Here is an 18,473-nt window from a genome sequence, read left to right as displayed (position 1 = left end):
GGGTATTGTGGGTATTTAGCATGCCGTGTGCATAGGGTGGACTACTACTAGATAAAGAGAGCAAGTGGGGCTTACAGGGAGAGAGAGATGGCAAGCAGAAAAAGTGCTCAAGTCCTCGTCTAGCCAGGCACTTTGTCTTTAAAGTGCTGTATGTATGCAAGCCAAACTATTACAGGAATACAGTGATATTAGAGCAGAGCTCAGGGGGAATCATCTGTCTGAGTGAACTCACCTGTGGGAATGAACGTTGGCTGTTGCAGCTGCATGCTGGCCAAAGCCTGCTGGTAGTGGAACATGCTGGGGTTGAAGATGGCAGCCGCGCCGTTAGTCTTCTCCAGGGTCGGTCTCTTTGGTAGCTGTTGCATGGCTCCTGGTGGCAAAGCCTGAAGTGATTGAAAAAAAATTACAAAATAAAGATGGTGGGCAGAAAGAGATGTTAAAGATAGCCATGATACCGAGCTACAGGAAACTTTGTACAGTGTGTGTTCATGTCCATTCATGACAATAAATCTGACATACTGTGTGTTTGTCATTTTAAGTGTTACACAGTAAAAAACGTTGGGTTGTTTTTTTAACCCAACCGTTGGGTTACACATATTGGGTCATTGTGTTGGGTTATCTTAAAATTTGTTGGGTCATTTATTTTCGGCGTTGGGTTATTTTTAGTTATAACCCAACTTTTGGGTTAAACATGGTCCCCGCTTCACTCCGGTTCAAATTTTAACGGTCCAGTCAGCGGCTCAGTGGACATCAGCGCCAGCCTGCCTGATTATGAAAGGTAAGTAACTGTTAATATAATGTTAATATAATTTTATGATGTATATAACTGTTATTACATTAAGTAATGTGTACTGAAACGTTAATTAAATCGTAAAACTATTTAAAAAAACGAAGTTTTAATTCCCTTTAGTCAGTTCTTCCCCAGATCGATTGTAAATGAATATGCTATTCCCGTTTGCTTGCTAGCATTAATAAATAAAAAACATTAGCTGAAAGACTAGCAAAACCGTTTAGAGAAGTATTACTTAACGTTAATAAAAATGTCTGGTGAAATGTGAAAGGGCGCCGAAATCTTTAGGCTAGAAAAGCCGCACGGACCATTTATCGGATCGGACCAGTGACTGAAGCTGCTCGAGCGAGCCGAGCTCACACATCAGTCATGCGACAGACACCAAGCGTTTGAATTCGCTGAATTTTCTGTTATAGAAGTTCAAAACTCAGACGAAAGAGCAGAGTCGTAAGGCAATCCGCTCTTTTAGCAGAAATTCGTACCAGCGCCCCAAACTAGTTACATAACGTTACGTTACTCCTACAACAGAGCGTAAAACAAGCCATTCGTCAGTGTATCAGAATTATTTGAAAGTGTTAAAAAAAAACAATAAACACATACATAGGCTATAATTGTTTTATATAGCCATGCATGTTGTATTAAAGCCATTACAGGAATAATGGAATAGCCTGTAATTATAGTAATTTTTTTCTTATGAAGCTATAACAATTTTGCATTTATATTAAATGTGTTATACTAAACATGTTTATACTTATGTTTTAGATAATTGGATTTCTTTGTAAAGAAAAGATTACAACAGCGGAACCTCTGCAATTTAATAGAAACATTTCAAGGTAAGTAATTATTTAGTTTAGTGATGTATAAGAGTTTTTTTTTTTTTTTTTTTAAGACTTTTGTTTGTTAATGGTAATGAACTCCCTCCTCTGATGTAGCCAGTTTACATGCACAAACAGCTATATTACTACCTAAAGGAAAAGTAAAATCCAAAAGAGGATAATATAGGCCCATTAAATTACACTGCTCTGTACATAAACTCTTTCCTTCAGTGACTCTATTTTTTATCCACTGTTGTCACGACTAATGGTCATTCATCACTTTTAGAGTTAACTTATTTTAATTCACTACAAGACTGCTTCAGTTTTACCTTTTTTTCTTTGATTCATTTTTTAAAATATATTGAATCCCTGAAATGTTTGTCATATATGCCAACTAAAGTTTATTTTTTCTTTCAAGGTTTGGTACTAATATGGTCCACTACCTCAACAATGAGACAAGCGAGGATCCACATGTCTTGGTGCTTGGAGACAAAGAAAATTCCTCCCAAGTTTTCATCATTTTCATTGGAGAGGCAGTTGAAAAGGAGACCTTACTTCAAGCAGTGAATGAATGCTTTAAAATGTTCTACATCTATGACGTAAACTACCCAAAGCCCTCTGCTCCAATTTGGGAGTTCTTGCAGGATGCAGTCTATAATATTCCTGGAGGAGTTCCTTCTACACATTGCTGCCTCCTAAAAAACTTTGTATTCAAAGTTACTGATCATCAGTTGATCCAGTAGCCAAAACACACCTTTAAGGGTTAGTTCACCCACAAATGAAAATTCTGTCATTAATCATCCTCATGTTGTTCCAAACCCGCAAGACCTCCGTTCATCTTTGGAACACAAATTAAGATATTGTTGATGCATTCTGACAGCTATCTGACCCTCCTATAGACAGTAAGGGTCCTTACACCATCAATGTCCAGAAACTTAGCAAGGAGATTGGTAAAATAATCCATGTGACATCAGTGGTTTAACTTTAACAGCATACGCTGTTTGCGTTGAGTGGATACTGTCCAAAATGGCACTAGGGTGACACGGAGGAGACAAATTGTTGAATAAACTCATTATTTTTTTTTTCTTTTGCCCACAAAAAGTATTCTCGTATAATATTACGGTTGAACCCCTGATGTCACATGGATTATTTTACCAATCCTTGCTAAGTTTCTGGACGTTGATGGTGTAAGGACCCTTGCTGTCTATGGGAGGGTCAGAGAGCTGTCAGAATGCATCAAAAATATCTTAACTTGTGTTCCAAAGATGAACGGAGGTCTTACGGGTTTAGAACGACATGAGGGTGAGTAATTAATAACAGAATTTTCATTTTTGGGTGAACTATCCCTTTAAGGTGTTTATAACACAATGCATATGGTGACCACTGTAGCATTTTTTATTAAGGATATGTTTTTATGTCTTGAAGTATAAAGGTATGTCCTTGGTGTACACATTTGTGTAGTTTTTGGTATACTGGTATGTGCACATTTGTGTGCCTTTGTGAATTTGTATACCGTATGTGCACAGATGTTTAGGTTGTATATTTCTGTACTGTATGTGCACATCTGTATTTTTAAAAGCTTACTATATGTGCATCTGTGTAGGTTATGAATTTGTATACTGTATGTGCACAAATGTTTAGGTTGTATATTTCTGTACTGTATGTGCACATCTGTTTTAAATGTGTATTATGTGAATCTGTGTAGGTTTTGAATTGGTAAACCATATGTGCACATTTGTTTTGAATATTTGTACTGTATGTGGATATTTGTGTTTTGAATTTAACATGTATTTGAATTTATGTATATTGTTTGTGTATATTTGTTTTGAATATTTAATGTGTATTTTGAATATTTGTACTTCAACATTTAATTGCCATGTGTTCTGCATGTTCACTCGTGTATTTTGAATACAATATAATTGTGCACATTTATATTAAATACTAGGCTCATCAATATTGAGTAAATTTGTCATTTAAAACTTAAATGCATGTTTTTAAAGCAGATTTATTGTTTTTCTACTTAAATAAAACATCTGTATTTTAAAATTTGTGTATTTTATTCATTAAAATAATCTCATGAATAAAAGTAAATAGTTAACCCAACTGTTGGGTTATTTTTAACCCAACTGGTTTTTAACCCAATCATTGGGTTAAAAATAACCCACAGTTGGGAAGGTGCTATACCAACCCATAGTTGGGTTACTTGTTGGGTTATTTTTAACCCAACTTTTTTTAGTGTGTACTAACCAGGTTTTATAAATAAATAATAAAACATTTTCAAAAAATTGATGGAGACATGCTTGACTACTTCTTTTTAGGATGCAACAGAAAAATGTATAAATGTGATCCTGGACCATAAAACCAGTCATAAGGGTAAATTTTTTGAAATTGAGATTTATGCATCATCTGAGAGCTGAATAAATAAGCTATTCGTAGATGTATGGTTTGTTAGGATAGGACAATATCTGGCCAAGATACAACTATTTGAAAATCTGGAATGTGAGGGTGCAAAAAAATTTAAATATTGAGAAAATCGCCTCCTTAAAAGTTGTCCAAATGAAGTTCTTAGCGATGCATATTACTAATCAAAAATAATTTTTTGATATATTTACAGTAAATTTATAAAATATCTCAATGGAACATGATCTTTAGTTAATATCCTAATGATTTTTGGCATAAAAGAAAAATCAATAATTTTGACCCATACAATGTATTTTTGGCGTTTGCTACAAATATACCCCAGCGACTTAATATTGCTTTTGTGGTCCAGGGTCACAAATGATCTTTATTATCATTTGTGTGTGTGTGTGTGTGTGTGTGTGTGTTACTTTTAAAAGTAACTTTCCCCAACACTGCTACCAATATATAATCATATACACAGCTATGGTCAGAATTAATGACCCCCTTAATAAATATTATCAAAGAAGGTTGTGAAAATAAATCTGCATTGTTTATTAATTTAATCGGCCGGACATGGCAGGACAATATCATGTTTGTAGTCACCCTGGTGTGCTAAAATATTTAAATATGAATGGGAATATGAAGGGGTGCTAATAATTGTGGCCAACATTTTTTGGAGAAAAACATTTTTATTCACACTGAAAATATCTGTATATTTCCATTCTAATACATGGTTTCCACAAAAAATATTAGTGGTGATTGTTTTAAACGATAACAAGAAATGTCCTTGAGCAGCAAATCAGCATATTAGAATGATTTCTGTGGGATCATGCGACACTGAAGACTGGATTAATGATGCTATTACCATCTAAGGATTAAATAGTATTTTAAAATGTATGCAAATAGAAAACAGCTATATAAACTGTAACAGTATTTCACTTTTTCTTAGAAATGTAATAATTATGTGCCTAGGATTATTTAATAGTTATTTAAAGGTTTAGTTCACCCAAAAATGAAAATTAGCCCATATTAGCCCAAACTCATACAACATACGTCATCTTCCCGGAGCTGCTTCTGTGTACAAATGTGAGCGCAAGCTAGATTAAAGTGATTATTAGGTTTTGAATATGGATATTTTTCTTACAAAAATGCATCAATTCATTACAGGAGGCCTTTGTTCACGCCTCGGAGCCGTGTGAGACACTTTTTTTATGGATGGGCGCTTTTTATTTAACTTCTTTTGGACTGATTCATGCAACACCCGCTGAGTGCCATGAAACAGCTTGAAAGATCAAAGACAATTTTTAATAAAAATCTGACTGGTTTCATCTGTAAGAAGAAAGTCATATACATCTAGGATGACTTGAGGGTGAGTAATTCATGGGCTAATTTAAATTTTTGGGTGTATTTGTAATCCGTGAATACGTGACTTTATGTAGACATTTCCTCAGCTAGTTTGTGACAGCTAGTGCTGATCATTTGTATGCTCATCAACTACATTGTATTCTGCAAATATTTTTTAATTAATGATATGCTGTGCTTCCTTCTCTGACAAATGTCTGGGAGTGCTTCTCCATTTTTCTAAAGGGGCATTCAGAAGCATGCAGCCTTGCATGAGGAAGAGCGATATCAGAAAGAGAAACTGAGGTGAGGCCTCTGATAATTAAACACAGAATGCTCAGTCTAGAGGAAGGCATAATGAGGAGGATGTGCGGCTGTCTTCCACTGTGTAATTCTGTCTGAAGACTGATATGCAACATGATAAGAGAGCAAGGTCAGCAGGAAAGAGGATACCTGTGATTAACTAACCGAGGGATGATGGAGAGCAGTCCAACCTCATGATTTACATGAGTGAACTCAATCCCACAACCCAATAATAATGTGCTGTACTGTATAAAGCTCAATAGTCAGGTTCCTGAAGTAAAAATCTCAATCCAAATCTCCACAGTGAGACTAATATTAAACGATGCATAAACCTTTCAAGAAAGACCACCTATGAGCTCTAAGCTTATAAAGACAGTGGTATATGTTTCTGTAGATTGCATAAGCCAGTGATTTAAACTTCACTGAAAACAATTGCTTAACTGCCGAATTAAATACAGATGAGGTATTGCACTACCCACAATACTGTAGCGAGATTCACCAATCAGATGTTGTTTTGTTTCCATAGCAATGAGAACTGCAAACCCCACAAAATAATTTTTTTTTGATCTATATTATTGTTACACAGCTACTTATCTTGTTGACTTTCTTTCTTCTGTGGAGCATTTTTTTGAGAAATGTCTCAGTGTTTTTTTTGTCCATACAATGGAAGTCAATGGTCACCAATACGGTTTGGTTTCCAACATTGAGAAGAAATAAATACATACAAGTTTGGAATGACACAAAGGTGAGTAAATGAAGACAAATCTCTTTAAAACAAAATATTCTTTAACAGTGGAATAAGTATTCAATAATCCCTCATTAAAAAGAATATATGATATTAAATTCCTGACCAATGCTTATAAGATGAAAACTATTTAAAACTATATAAAACGCAGATATTAAAATTTTGTCTAAATAAATTAAAAATAAATATTTAAAACTAAAATCAATCATTGGTAACACTTTATTTTAAGGTGTCCTTGTTACAACATACATTTACTTACTTTTATAACGACACTTATTTATGCATATTTACATGCAAGTAACCCTAAACCAAACCCTAACCCTAACCCTATAGTAAGTACATGTAGTTAGTTAATATTACTCAGTACTTAAATGTATAATTACACTGTAACAAGGACACCTTAAAATAAAGTGTAACCCAATCATTTTTATGCTATAATCTGAATTTGCACCACATTATAATGTACAGTAAGAAAATGGATATTTTGCGATTTGCTTTTTTGCTTATTTTGACAAAGGCAATCTAAATGTAAAAATAGAAGAAATGAGCATGAACAATTAAATATTCAATATTAATTCATATGTAAAGAACTATTATTGGATGACAAGCAATATGGTACTCATATAAACTTATTTTGCATCTCTATTAAAGATACATTCTTGCGTCATTTTTCAGATTTACAAAATCTAATCAACTGAGTTAGGTCAGAATCTAATCAAAATCTAATCAACTTGGTTTACTTTACATTTTCGATTTTCTGAAGTGCCTGTGAAGAAAAGTATTAAGAAATATACTTATACTAGAATCCAGACTACAAATGTATTCAGTTTCATTTCACTTCTAAGACAATGATTAGTTTACACAGAGATTGTGGCTGGTTTCTTGCAGCATTAATGCTTTCATCCAAAACACAAACTGAGCCATCAGAAATGAACAAATCAGCAAACAAAATGAAAAAAGACAAAAAATGGGTGAAAGATTAAAGTACCAGATTGAAAGTTGGTTGCAGGCTGCGCTTCAGAGGACGCTCTGAGGGCTGGGTAAGCGAGCAGTGACCACATGACGATGGCAAACCAATCAACGACAGAAGACATAAACACGAGACAAGAGAATGAGCCGTGAAAGAACAGATGCAGCTGAGGTTAGAGAGAGAGCTGGGTAATAAGCTTGTAGGACAACAAAGAGAGCTGTGAGGATGTTAAGACAATCAAGCAGTGTTCAAAAAGAATGACAGCATGAACCAAGAAGGAGTCAAATAAAGCCAACATATGATAAAGCCTCAGGCAGACCAGGTTACTGCAGGAAGCAGAGGAGGCTTTTTGGATAAGGTCCCCACATCTGTGCACTGTAAATAAACCTTTGTAAAAATGTTACACGATAAGACTTGGGAGACTGGGATAAAAATGACACATTATGAAAGGGAAACTGTCTGCAGTACACTCTTGGGTGGGAGGCTGCTAACTAGTGGAGGTTTCCGTGGGAATGAATTGCTTGTTTTTTCCTTTCTTATCATTTTTCTCTTCTGCACCTGCACTGCAGACACTGTTTGCAACCCATCACTGAGCCCAGGTCTTCATACATCACAGAGGAGACAAAGAGCTCGCCTGCAGACACACATACACACACACACACACACACACACACACACACACACACACACACACACACACACACACACACACACACACCCTCCTGCGGAGATCTGAATTAGTTAATACACTCCTGAACCTCACACTGAAGGTGTGTGGAAAGCGAGTTATAAATACACACACCTTCATCTGACACTAGTAAAGCTTATTGAAAATGGCATACTGGCCAAAACTAAGGCTGCTGGTCACTTATTTTACTCCACTGGGATTGTTCCTGTAAAAAGGTGTCTTTGCTAATGCTAAAATTGCTACTTGCTTACTAAAATGACCCAGTACGACATGAGATTTGATGAATTACTGCCACATATTACAAAAAAGATTTAACTTACTGTAGCTTACTACATAACACCGTTCTTTGCGGGGTTTTTTTGCGAGACTTGTGAGTTTGAAAACAAATGTGAACATCCCAAGCAATTTAATTCAGTGTTTATGATCAAGAGCTGCATAAGCAGATCCAACTGTGAGAAGTTAAAATGGAATAAATAAAAATTAATAAAATCCAGAGAAATCTAATGATGCATATACCGTTCAAAATTTCGGGGGCGGTAAGTTTTTTTGTTTTTTTTTAAGAAATTAATTCTTTTATTCAGCATTCATGCAATAAATTGGTCAAAAGTGACTGTAAATACATTTATAATGTTACAAAAGATTTCTATTTCAAACAAATGCTTTTGAACTTTTTTTATTTATGAAAAAACTATATCATGGTTTTCACAAACAAGCACAACTGTTTTCTGTGTGATAATAAGAATGATAATAATAAATGTTTCTTCAGCTGCAAATCAGTATATTAGAATGATTTCTGAAGGATCATGTGACACTGAAGACGAGTAATGAAGCTGAAAATTCAGCTTTGCATCACAATTATATTGTAAATATATATTTAAATTATTTTCAACTGTAATATTTCATAATATAATTTTTTATAATTTTACTATATTTTTGATCTATAAATGCCTCTTTGGTGAGCTTCACAGACTTCTTTTAAAAACACACACACACACACACAAAAAAAACTTACAGATGCCAAACTTTTGAACGCTGTGCTACAATATAATTGAATAATGAATGGTAATTATGAATTTAAAAATAATAATAATAAATAAATGATTCACTCACTCGTTATTCATTTTAACATTCATTATTTAATGTTAAAACAAAGTGCCCTGAGTTTGCAAGTCATGTTTTGATTAAGTTTGATTTGTGCCACAACAAGCAGCTTTTGATTAAACAGTCAGAAGTTATTTAAATATGTAACAAATTAAATTAATAGCAATGTCTTTGATATATGATATTTGTAAATAATTTTATTTTAGATGGTTGAATAAAATAAAGCATTTTTCATAAATGAACATGTAGCTTAATTATCAATATGACCACTCATTCACATTGTCTTTACTGAAGGCATCATCTTCTGTACTGTGATGTGAGTTAGTTATAATCATGAGAATTAGTGCTTGTGATGTCATTGTAATGGGATCGTCTCTGTAACTCACCATGGCAGCAGCATTCTGGCTGGCTTGGTGCTGCGCCGCCTTTATCCGGGCCTGTAAGTGAGCCGGAGGGTGAAAGTACTTGCATTTGTCACGGGTGCATCGGCCCTTGATGTAATCCATGCAAACAATGACGGAGTTCTCGCTGCCGTCCACCATGGCGGCTTCCATTGGGTGGGCATAGCGGCAGTCGTTCTCCCCGCGTGTGCAGTTCCCCCGCTGGAATTCTCGACACACCTGAGAGCAGGACAGCAGAGATTTACTACCACCCATTAGTCACGCTGAAAATCACACTTAGTGACAGTCATTTCAATTCTTATCTTGACACAACAGCATTATAAACTAGATTCTTACATTTGGTAAAAGAAGTGTGACCCTTGCCCAATTCTATGTTGAATGAATGGTTGCAAGGATATTTCTATTAGGTTATAGATGCTTTTAGCATGTTGCTTTGTATTTGCTAGGGTGTTTGCTCATTGGCCCAGGTCAAAATACACCCAGTCCCAAGTCTACATCATATTCTGGCCTATATTTTTTACTTATTCAATGCAAGTCTATAGGATTTTTGGTAACACTTTACAATAACAGTATATGAATGATCATATATAAATATCTAAATTAAATATCAAAAACTAATCTCAACTATGACATGAGTCATATGAATTCATGTGTGAATAACAACCACCTTGACTATATGTTAGTTCAAGTATTCAAGTAAGACTTCACACATGAATTCATATGACTCACGTTGTCGTTAAAATTAGTTCTTGATTAATACATGCCATAACTCATCAACAGTTTTTATTAAAATAATATTTTATTTAGGTATATGATTATTAATGTACTGTAATTGTAAAGTGATACCAAATTGGTTCACCATTTGTGCTTGTTTTATCGCCAAACATGGTCTAACTATGGTCTGAAGTCTGATGACTAAACGCTGGAATACACTTCATAACTTTCACACAGATTTTTGCCCTGATTGGCAGTCTGGACGAGTCAGCGATAGATGCCAAAAGTCAGACCCCAGATTGCAGATTTTGGGCAGTCAGATTTCACACAAAATTGCATGATGGGCACAGATTTCTTCTAGCTTCAGACAATGATTCCATAGTCTGAGGATATTAAACGTTTGATATTATGAGCTGATTTAAGAACACATACTGATTTCATTTATCATGTGACTTAAAAGGTGTCATGAACTTAGAAATCAAAATTCCCCTGATCTTTAAATATATAAGAGGTCATTGTGCTATAAAAATATTCTGTAAGTTTCAGAACTCAACACTTCCTCGTTAGTCTAAAAACAGCTTATACTGAAGCCAGTCTGCCAAAACGACGTAATAGTTTATGACGTAATAGTGTGGCTGAACACCGCGCTTCCCGCAGAAGTTGTGTCAACACCTGCTTCTGCCACACTGCCTGTTTAGCCCCACCCACTGATTCGCGCATGTAGTGTAAATAACGAGAGAGGCAAACGCAGGTCTATGCAGAAACGAAATGATAAACTTTATTTGATGAATTTGATTTTTAATGAAGTTCCAGACCGCATCAGTAAGAACTTGGTCCTTTGTTCCCTTCATTTTACAGCGGATGCGTTTACAAACAATGCACAATTTGACGTGGGATTTTCAGAAAGACGATGCTGTGCCGGCTATATTGAATCTTACAGTAATGTCGCACCACACAAGTGTGAGTAACTGTTTTCATTACGTGATCACTATTGCTTTGTCTGTTAAACAGATCATTTGATATGTACTGAGAATTTATGTGTTTTTTTTACCTAAAACACAGCAGCGTCCATCTAGGAAGGCTGCAGGATACATAACATATACAAGTGTTAGCCAATCATAGCAGTAGGCGTTTACTTCCGAGTCTACAATCCGCCGTGAATATTCAAATGTTTTTTTAATGTAAAAATCTTGATAACATTATAAGTTGACCTCAGAGAACAGTACAAAATAAAAAAAAAGGCAGTTCATGACCCCTTCAAGCAATGAGGCACATTTTTCTGCAAAAGTTTGTTATGTTTGGAATAACTTGAAAAGTCTGGCAGTCTGTGATCCTTTAGTGTACGATGTCCAGTTTTTCTCTGTAAACACTAACAAAGTATGCACATCTATGTGATGCCTAGTGTTTAAAAATCTGTTCCTAAAAGTTGTTTAGTGTATTCCAACCTTTAGAAAAGTGACAGCACACAATTTGACGTGTTTTTACGCCTGTAGCACAAACGGTTTAGAATGAGTTACATGCCGAAAACATGCTTAGCACAATATTACTAGAGACAGAGCAAGTTGTTCACTGTGTTTAACACCTCAAGCTTGTCTGTGCGAACATGCTTCTGCGTTGAATTTCCGTTGCCCATGGCGATGCCGGTGGGGCTCCCCGGGACCAGCACGGGGGCGCTGGGCAGAAGCTCGGGCATGAGACTGATACCCGGGCTCATGTGACTCAGGTACGGGCTGAAAGCCATGCTCGGACTGTTGGCCAAGGAATGCGTTACTGGGAACGAGGTCTGGATGAGAGAAACAAAGACAACAAGGGATAATAAAGCAACGTTTTCAAGCCAAGAGAAACGGTCGTGATGTTGGTTATTAAAATGGGATCTCACTATGGGCTGCAGCTGAGTTCCAGGCATCATGAACTGCATCTGCTGGGCCAGCATGGCGGCTGCGGTCTTCTGCTGGATCAGGTTGTTCCTGCCGTTTATCTCCAGCTGGGTCTTGAGATGAGGCGGAGGATGCAGGTACTTACAGTTATCACGTGTACAGCGTCCCAGAGGGGTTGAAGAGGAAGACACAAAGAGAGACAGAGAGATGAATTACACTGAATCTCAGCTACTAAAAGACTACGTGACAGGAAGATAAGGGCTCTGTGATTGAGAGGATAAATTAAACGGGAATCCCTAGACATTTAAGCGTACCGATTCCAACTTTCCACTACAACAGAAACATCCAAAACCCCATCAAATGAAAAGAAAACAGCATAATCTCAGGAGTGCTGGAAGGTCTGAATTTCAAACGATCAGAGGAAACGGTAAAACGACAGCACCGGGACACGGGTGGAAAAATATTCACTACCTCCAAATGAATCGACAGTGACAGCCTTCTCTTTCTGTCTGTCTATTCGCATCAACAATCTGCCCGTCTGTGCGGCTGACAGATTATAGTGCCCTCGTGGCTGTTCTATATGCTCATACTACATATGGATCGGACGTATAGCATTATGTTTATCACCCTGCTGTCCGGGCAACATGTTGAACGGCGAGTAGCAGACACGGTTAAATACACACACCAAACGTTCATGAGCAGGGTCGATTAGCTGCGAGACAAACTCAATGAACCCATGGAGCAACGCCACTTGCTCTGCAATGCGTAAGGTACTGTAATAGCCCAATAGGGAAAGATGTCATTCCATCAGTCCTGCAGTTACATATTTCTGCTGATGGTCTATTTCCCTTAACACACCTTTCTTTTGTTCCTTTAGACAGTTTTATTCCTTTTTCAGGTCAAGGAGCTCTTGGGGAATAGAGAGTTTTAATGGCTAAATAAAAAAAAATACTAATCAAAAAGCATGTCTAATTAATTGAAATCATGAAACTTAATTTTCAAACAATTTAACAGTAATTTATTAAAAGTTTAACAAAAATTTAATTTTTAAGGCCCAATGTAATGCATTTGATTTCTCAAAATCAGGTGTTTTTATTTATATATATATATATTTTTTTTTTTACCAAATTCTGTTTTCCATAAATTTTCTGGATTCCATTTTAACGGTTTCATTAAATTTTAATAATCAAAAGCATCTCTAATTAATGAACCAAACCGGAAATTGTGCATCAGCATCATTCATTCACACAGAGACACAGAACATGCAGTATTAATCTTTTCAGCTTAATATTCACAGACACTAGTCCATATCGACACTAGATCACTAGTCCATAACCATGACATTCCGCCTTATACACAAATTAAATTTTTATGACTGGATTCCGGGATTCTGTTTGTGTTTTCCGCCTCGCAGAAAACATAGGGCCCTATGAGGGAATGGTCACAATGGTTGATTAATCAAATACAATGCAATTGATATAACGGTGCCATAATTTTTTTATTTATTTTTTTGCAACGTTTTGACCATCAGGTCTTCATCAGGCAAGGTGCATTTTTTGATTAATCAATTAGCCCTCAAACTTACAGGGTTAGTTCACCCAAAAATGAAAATTCTGTCATTAATACAACCCTCTACAGACACCTTGGCAATTGAATCGCCATTGGCTAGTAAATATTTAAGTTTACTCGTCAGACTGATATATTTATATGAACACGAAAGACATGACCTGCTTCTGTTTTACACTCAATGATAATGAATGGTGTCCAAGGTAATAAAGCAAGATTTATATTCAGGTCTATCTTTTGGTCTGCTCCACACAGAAAGCTATCATATGGAATAGAATGTGCAAGTTATGTAGACTGCTTATATGGTAATTCATTTTGGGGCTTGACAGCTCATGTCCACATTCACTTTGACTGTATAGAAAAGAGCCGCTTGGACTCTGCTAAACATCTCCTTTTGTGTTTTACAAAAGCAATAAAATCTTACAGGTTTGAAATGACATGAAAGTGTATAAATGATGGTAAAATGTTAGTTTCATTTAACATTAAGAAAGAAAAAAAATAGACAATTTATTCCAAAAGAAAATTTGTACTACTTGTGCAACTCTTAAGTGCTCACAAAAACTGCACTGAATGTCTTCCATTAATGCATTTACAGGTGCATCTCAATAAATTAGAATGTTTTGCAAAAGTTCATTTATTTCAGTAATTCAACTCAAATTGTGAAACTCGTGTATTAAATAAATTCAATGCACACAGTCTGAAGTAGTTTAAGACTTTGCTTCTTTTAATTGTGATGATTTTGGCTCACATTTAACAAAATCCCACCAATTCACTATCTCAACAAATTAGAATACTTCATAAGACCAATAAAAACACATTTTTAGTGAATTGTTGGCCTTCTGGAAAGTATGTTCATTTACTGTACATGTACTCAATACTTGGTAGGGACTCATTTTGCTTTAATTACTGCCTCAATTCGGCGTGGCATGGAGGTGATCAGTTTTTGGCACTGCTGAGGTGGTATGGAAGCCCAGGTTTCTTTGACAGGGGCCTTCAGCTCATCTGCATTTTTTGCATTTTCCTCTTGACAATACCCCATAGATTCTCTATGGGGTTCAGGTCTGGTGAGTTTGCTGGCCAGTCAAGCACACCAACACCATGGTCATTTAACCAACTTTTGGCGTTTTTGGCAGTGTGGGCAGGTGCCAAATCCTGCTGGAAAATGAAATCAGAATCTTCAAAAAGCTGGTCAGCAGAAGGAAGCATGAAGTGCTCCAAAATGTCTTGGTAAACGGGTGCAGTGACTTTGGTTTTCAAAAAACACAATGGACCAACACCAGCAGATGACATTGCACCCCAAATCATCACAGACTGTGGAAACTTAACACTGGACTACAAGCAACTTGGGCTATGAGCTTCTCCACCCTTCCTCCAGACTCTAGGACCTTGGTTTCCAAATGAAATACAAAACTTGCTCTCATCTGTAAAGAGGACCTTTGGACCACTGGGCAGCAGTCCAGTTCTTCTTCTCCTTAGCCCAGGTAAGATGCCTCTGACGTTGTCTGTGGTTCAGGAGTGTCTTAACAAGAGGAATACGACAACTGTATCCAAATTCCTTGACACGTCTGTGTGAGGTGGCTCTTGATGCCTTGACCCCAGCCTCAGTCCATTCCTTGTGAAGTTCACTCAAATTCTTGAATCGATTTTGCTTGACAGTCCTCATAAGGCTGCGGTTCTCTCGGTTAGTTGTGCATCTTTTTCTTCCACATTTTTTCCTTCCACGAAACCTTCTGTTAACATGCTTGGATACAGCACTCTGTGAAAAGCCAGCTTCTTTGGCAATGAATGTTTGTGGCTTACTCTCCTTGTGAAGGGGGTCAATGATTGTCTTCTGGACAACTGTCAGATCATGATTGTGTATCCTAGTGAACCAAACTGAAAGACCATTTTGAAGGCTCAGGAAATCTCTGCAGGTGTTTTGAGTTGATTAGCTGATTGGCATGTCACCATATTCTAATTTGTTGAGATAGTTAATTGGTGGATTTTTGTTAAACGTGAGCCAAAATCAACACTAAAACATTAAACATTAAAAGAACAAAAGACTTAAACTACTTCAGTCTGTGTGCATTGAATTTATTTAATACACAAGTTTCACAATTTGAGTTGAATTATTGAAACAAATTAACTTTTCCACGACATTCTAATTTATTGAGATGCACCTGTATATCTTCGAGGGAGGAAGAGCTAAAACACATCTAAATGCTTCACACTACTCCTGTAGACGTCATCTGCCTGATTGCCTGGAGTGTTACGATTGTCTGCGTCAGCAGGCATGCAAAAGCAACAATGACTTGATTTGCTGTTAAAACTTAGTATTTTGGGGGGGGGGGGGGGGGTTGTTGGATAATTGGTTGGATGATTTTTACTTATGTCATCGCAGCTTTAATGGGTTGTTGGGCTCACAAACCGAATTGAGCTGCTCATCAAGGAGGGCAGAATGGAATCTGAATGGAATCCCAACACATTCCAAATGGAATTTGCGGGAACACTAAATCCCAAAGGTATCTGTGCAATGCTAACAGTTCAGACGGAATGTCAAAGTGTCACTCCATATGACTCAGATCTGTAACTGTCCACCAGCTACAGCAATTTAAGCACTTGCCCGTGTCTTCAGCAGCCTCAGGGCAGCTTTTAACAGTGATGAAGTCCTAACAAAATTTGAAGTGAGCGAGTGTGGGGGTGTCTCCTTGCTGACCAGTGTGATGTGGTGCACTTAATGGAGATGAAAGTGGGTGTCTGGAGTGTCAGCGTGCAGGGACAGCGTGATCAATGGTCCACCATCCAACTGCTGCATCATTCAATGCAACTCCCACACACGCAGCTCTATACAACACCAAGTCACATGTAGCCAGACCTTTGACTAAATGGCATAAAGTCTGGTCCACAATGCAGCCGGTTCTGGCCAAGAACTGCCTAATAAAGCAGGGTTAACATAATCAGAGTTGGAGCGTTTCTCTATAATAAAGATTACATTTACTGCAAACACTCTGATAATGTTTTAAAGTACAACATGACAATAAGCAATGTTCATCCATCTCCCAGCATCATCCCATCTTAGAATCATGCCAGTGCTCAATGGAACAGTATGCAGCTGAAAATATCACTGTGACCAGTGTTATGCACTGGATTCACACTGTTTGGTATCATTTAACTTCAATTTAAAGTCTAATGTCCAAACATCTGAATATTGTATATACAAAAACATTTTTGTTAAATGTACTAAATATAGGATTGAAATTAATTTGTAATTATATGCTACATTTTAAAAGTTTAGGTTTTTTTATTTACATTTTTTAATATATCTTATGCTCACCAAAGATGTGTTTATTTAAAATACAGTAAAATCAGTAATATTGTGAAATATTATGACAATTTATAGAACTGTTTTCTGGTTTAATATACAGTATTTAAAAACATTATTTATTCCTATGATGGCAAAGCTGAATTTGTAGTAGTCATTATTCCAGTTTTCAGTAGGGATGCACCGAAATGAAAATTCTTGTTGAAACGGAACAAAATGAAACACTGGGCCAAAGGCCGAATACCGGACTTCAAACACATTTTTTTTTTGCATTCCCCCCCATGTATTATGCCAATTTATTCACCACTGCATAAATTAAATAGCCAAAATTAGCTTTTTACTGTTTTGTCTTGCTTTTCAAAGAAATTTTTTTTTTTTACAAAACAACAATTTCAAAATATTTACTTAACACTGAACATTTTTTAACATTCTAGCAAACATATCGACAAAGCACAATTTAACTTAAAATTAAGTTAGTAAAATAATATTTTTGGCCATTTCTGAGACCCCCCTTCTTGAATAAGGCATGTATTTTTTTACTGTACAAATAAATGCAGCACTGCTGAGCAGAAGAGACTTCTTTTAAAAACATTGGAAAATATTACAGATCCCAGTTTAAACACTTTGTGAATGTTATAATAAATGTATTAATAGAGCTGTTATAAGTTCTATTATCATTATTATTGTTTTACTTTCTTATTTTTTTTACAGAATAGTAAGATAACAATACTAACATTTATGAATGTTGATGGACTTCTTGCTTTATTTCAGCTTTTATTTTGGCGAAAACCCACCAAAAGACCTCAGTGCATCTTTTTGTTGACAACAGCAAATTTATAAATGATTCTCAATACAAATTTGGTAAGGTGTTTGTCGCACATATCGCATTGTTACATGCCTTGTAAAAATTCATAAAATGTTACTGTGCAATTGGCAAGTAACACTGTTTCAGTGCAGATTTTCCTCACAAATTATTTAACCCTGGCTAACAAACTCATGCAGCGCTGTTTGAATACATGCAATTTGTGCGTGTATTAAAAAACATAACATTCTGCAGTTTATTTACTAATTGTTTAAGGCTATTTCGCGATTTCAATCAAGATACAGTAACCTCTTTTCATCGACGACATGCGACGCAATGCTAAACAGTCTCTCTCTGTCTGTGTCTTTCTCGGACAGTTTTAAATGATTCTACACTGCTGACATGTTTGCTGCATTAGTGTGCCCCTCTATTTGATCGCGTCATGTCATTGTTTGGTACAATTTATTCGGTCTTTTCGCTTATTCAAATCATTTCAGTTGCCTAACATTCGGTGCATCCCAAGTCTTCATGCTGATTTGATAATACAGAGAAATGCTGCTTAATACTTTTATGGAAACAGAATAGCGTTTCTTTGAAATAGAAATCTTTTTAAGAAAAAAATATCTTCACTGTCACTTTTGATCAATGTAATGTATCCT

At 36.2% G+C, this 18,473-nt stretch overlaps 1 protein-coding gene across 12 annotated transcripts in view; it reads right to left on the bottom strand.

Moving 5' to 3' along the window:
• mbnl3 (muscleblind-like splicing regulator 3) overlaps positions 1–18,473 on the bottom strand; it is a 47,096-nt gene that overhangs the window by 7,528 nt on the left and 21,095 nt on the right. For all 12 annotated transcript variants that reach the window (XM_042738513.1, XM_042738512.1, XM_042738509.1 and 9 more), the window contains exons 3-6: positions 12,148–12,312; positions 11,851–12,051; positions 9,540–9,773; positions 233–383 (exon numbers count right to left, since the gene is read on the bottom strand). In XM_042738513.1, coding sequence (XP_042594447.1) covers positions 233–383; positions 9,540–9,773; positions 11,851–12,051; positions 12,148–12,312 — 751 coding nt within the window. The remainder of the gene's footprint in view (positions 1–232; positions 384–9,539; positions 9,774–11,850; positions 12,052–12,147; positions 12,313–18,473) is intronic.

The sequence above is a fragment of the Cyprinus carpio genome, chromosome B14 (assembly GCF_018340385.1).
Source record: "Cyprinus carpio isolate SPL01 chromosome B14, ASM1834038v1, whole genome shotgun sequence".
NCBI classification, from domain to species: domain Eukaryota; kingdom Metazoa; phylum Chordata; class Actinopteri; order Cypriniformes; family Cyprinidae; genus Cyprinus; species Cyprinus carpio.
The sequence above is the reverse complement of the archived record's forward strand: the minus strand, read 5'-3'. Positions and strand labels throughout refer to the sequence as shown.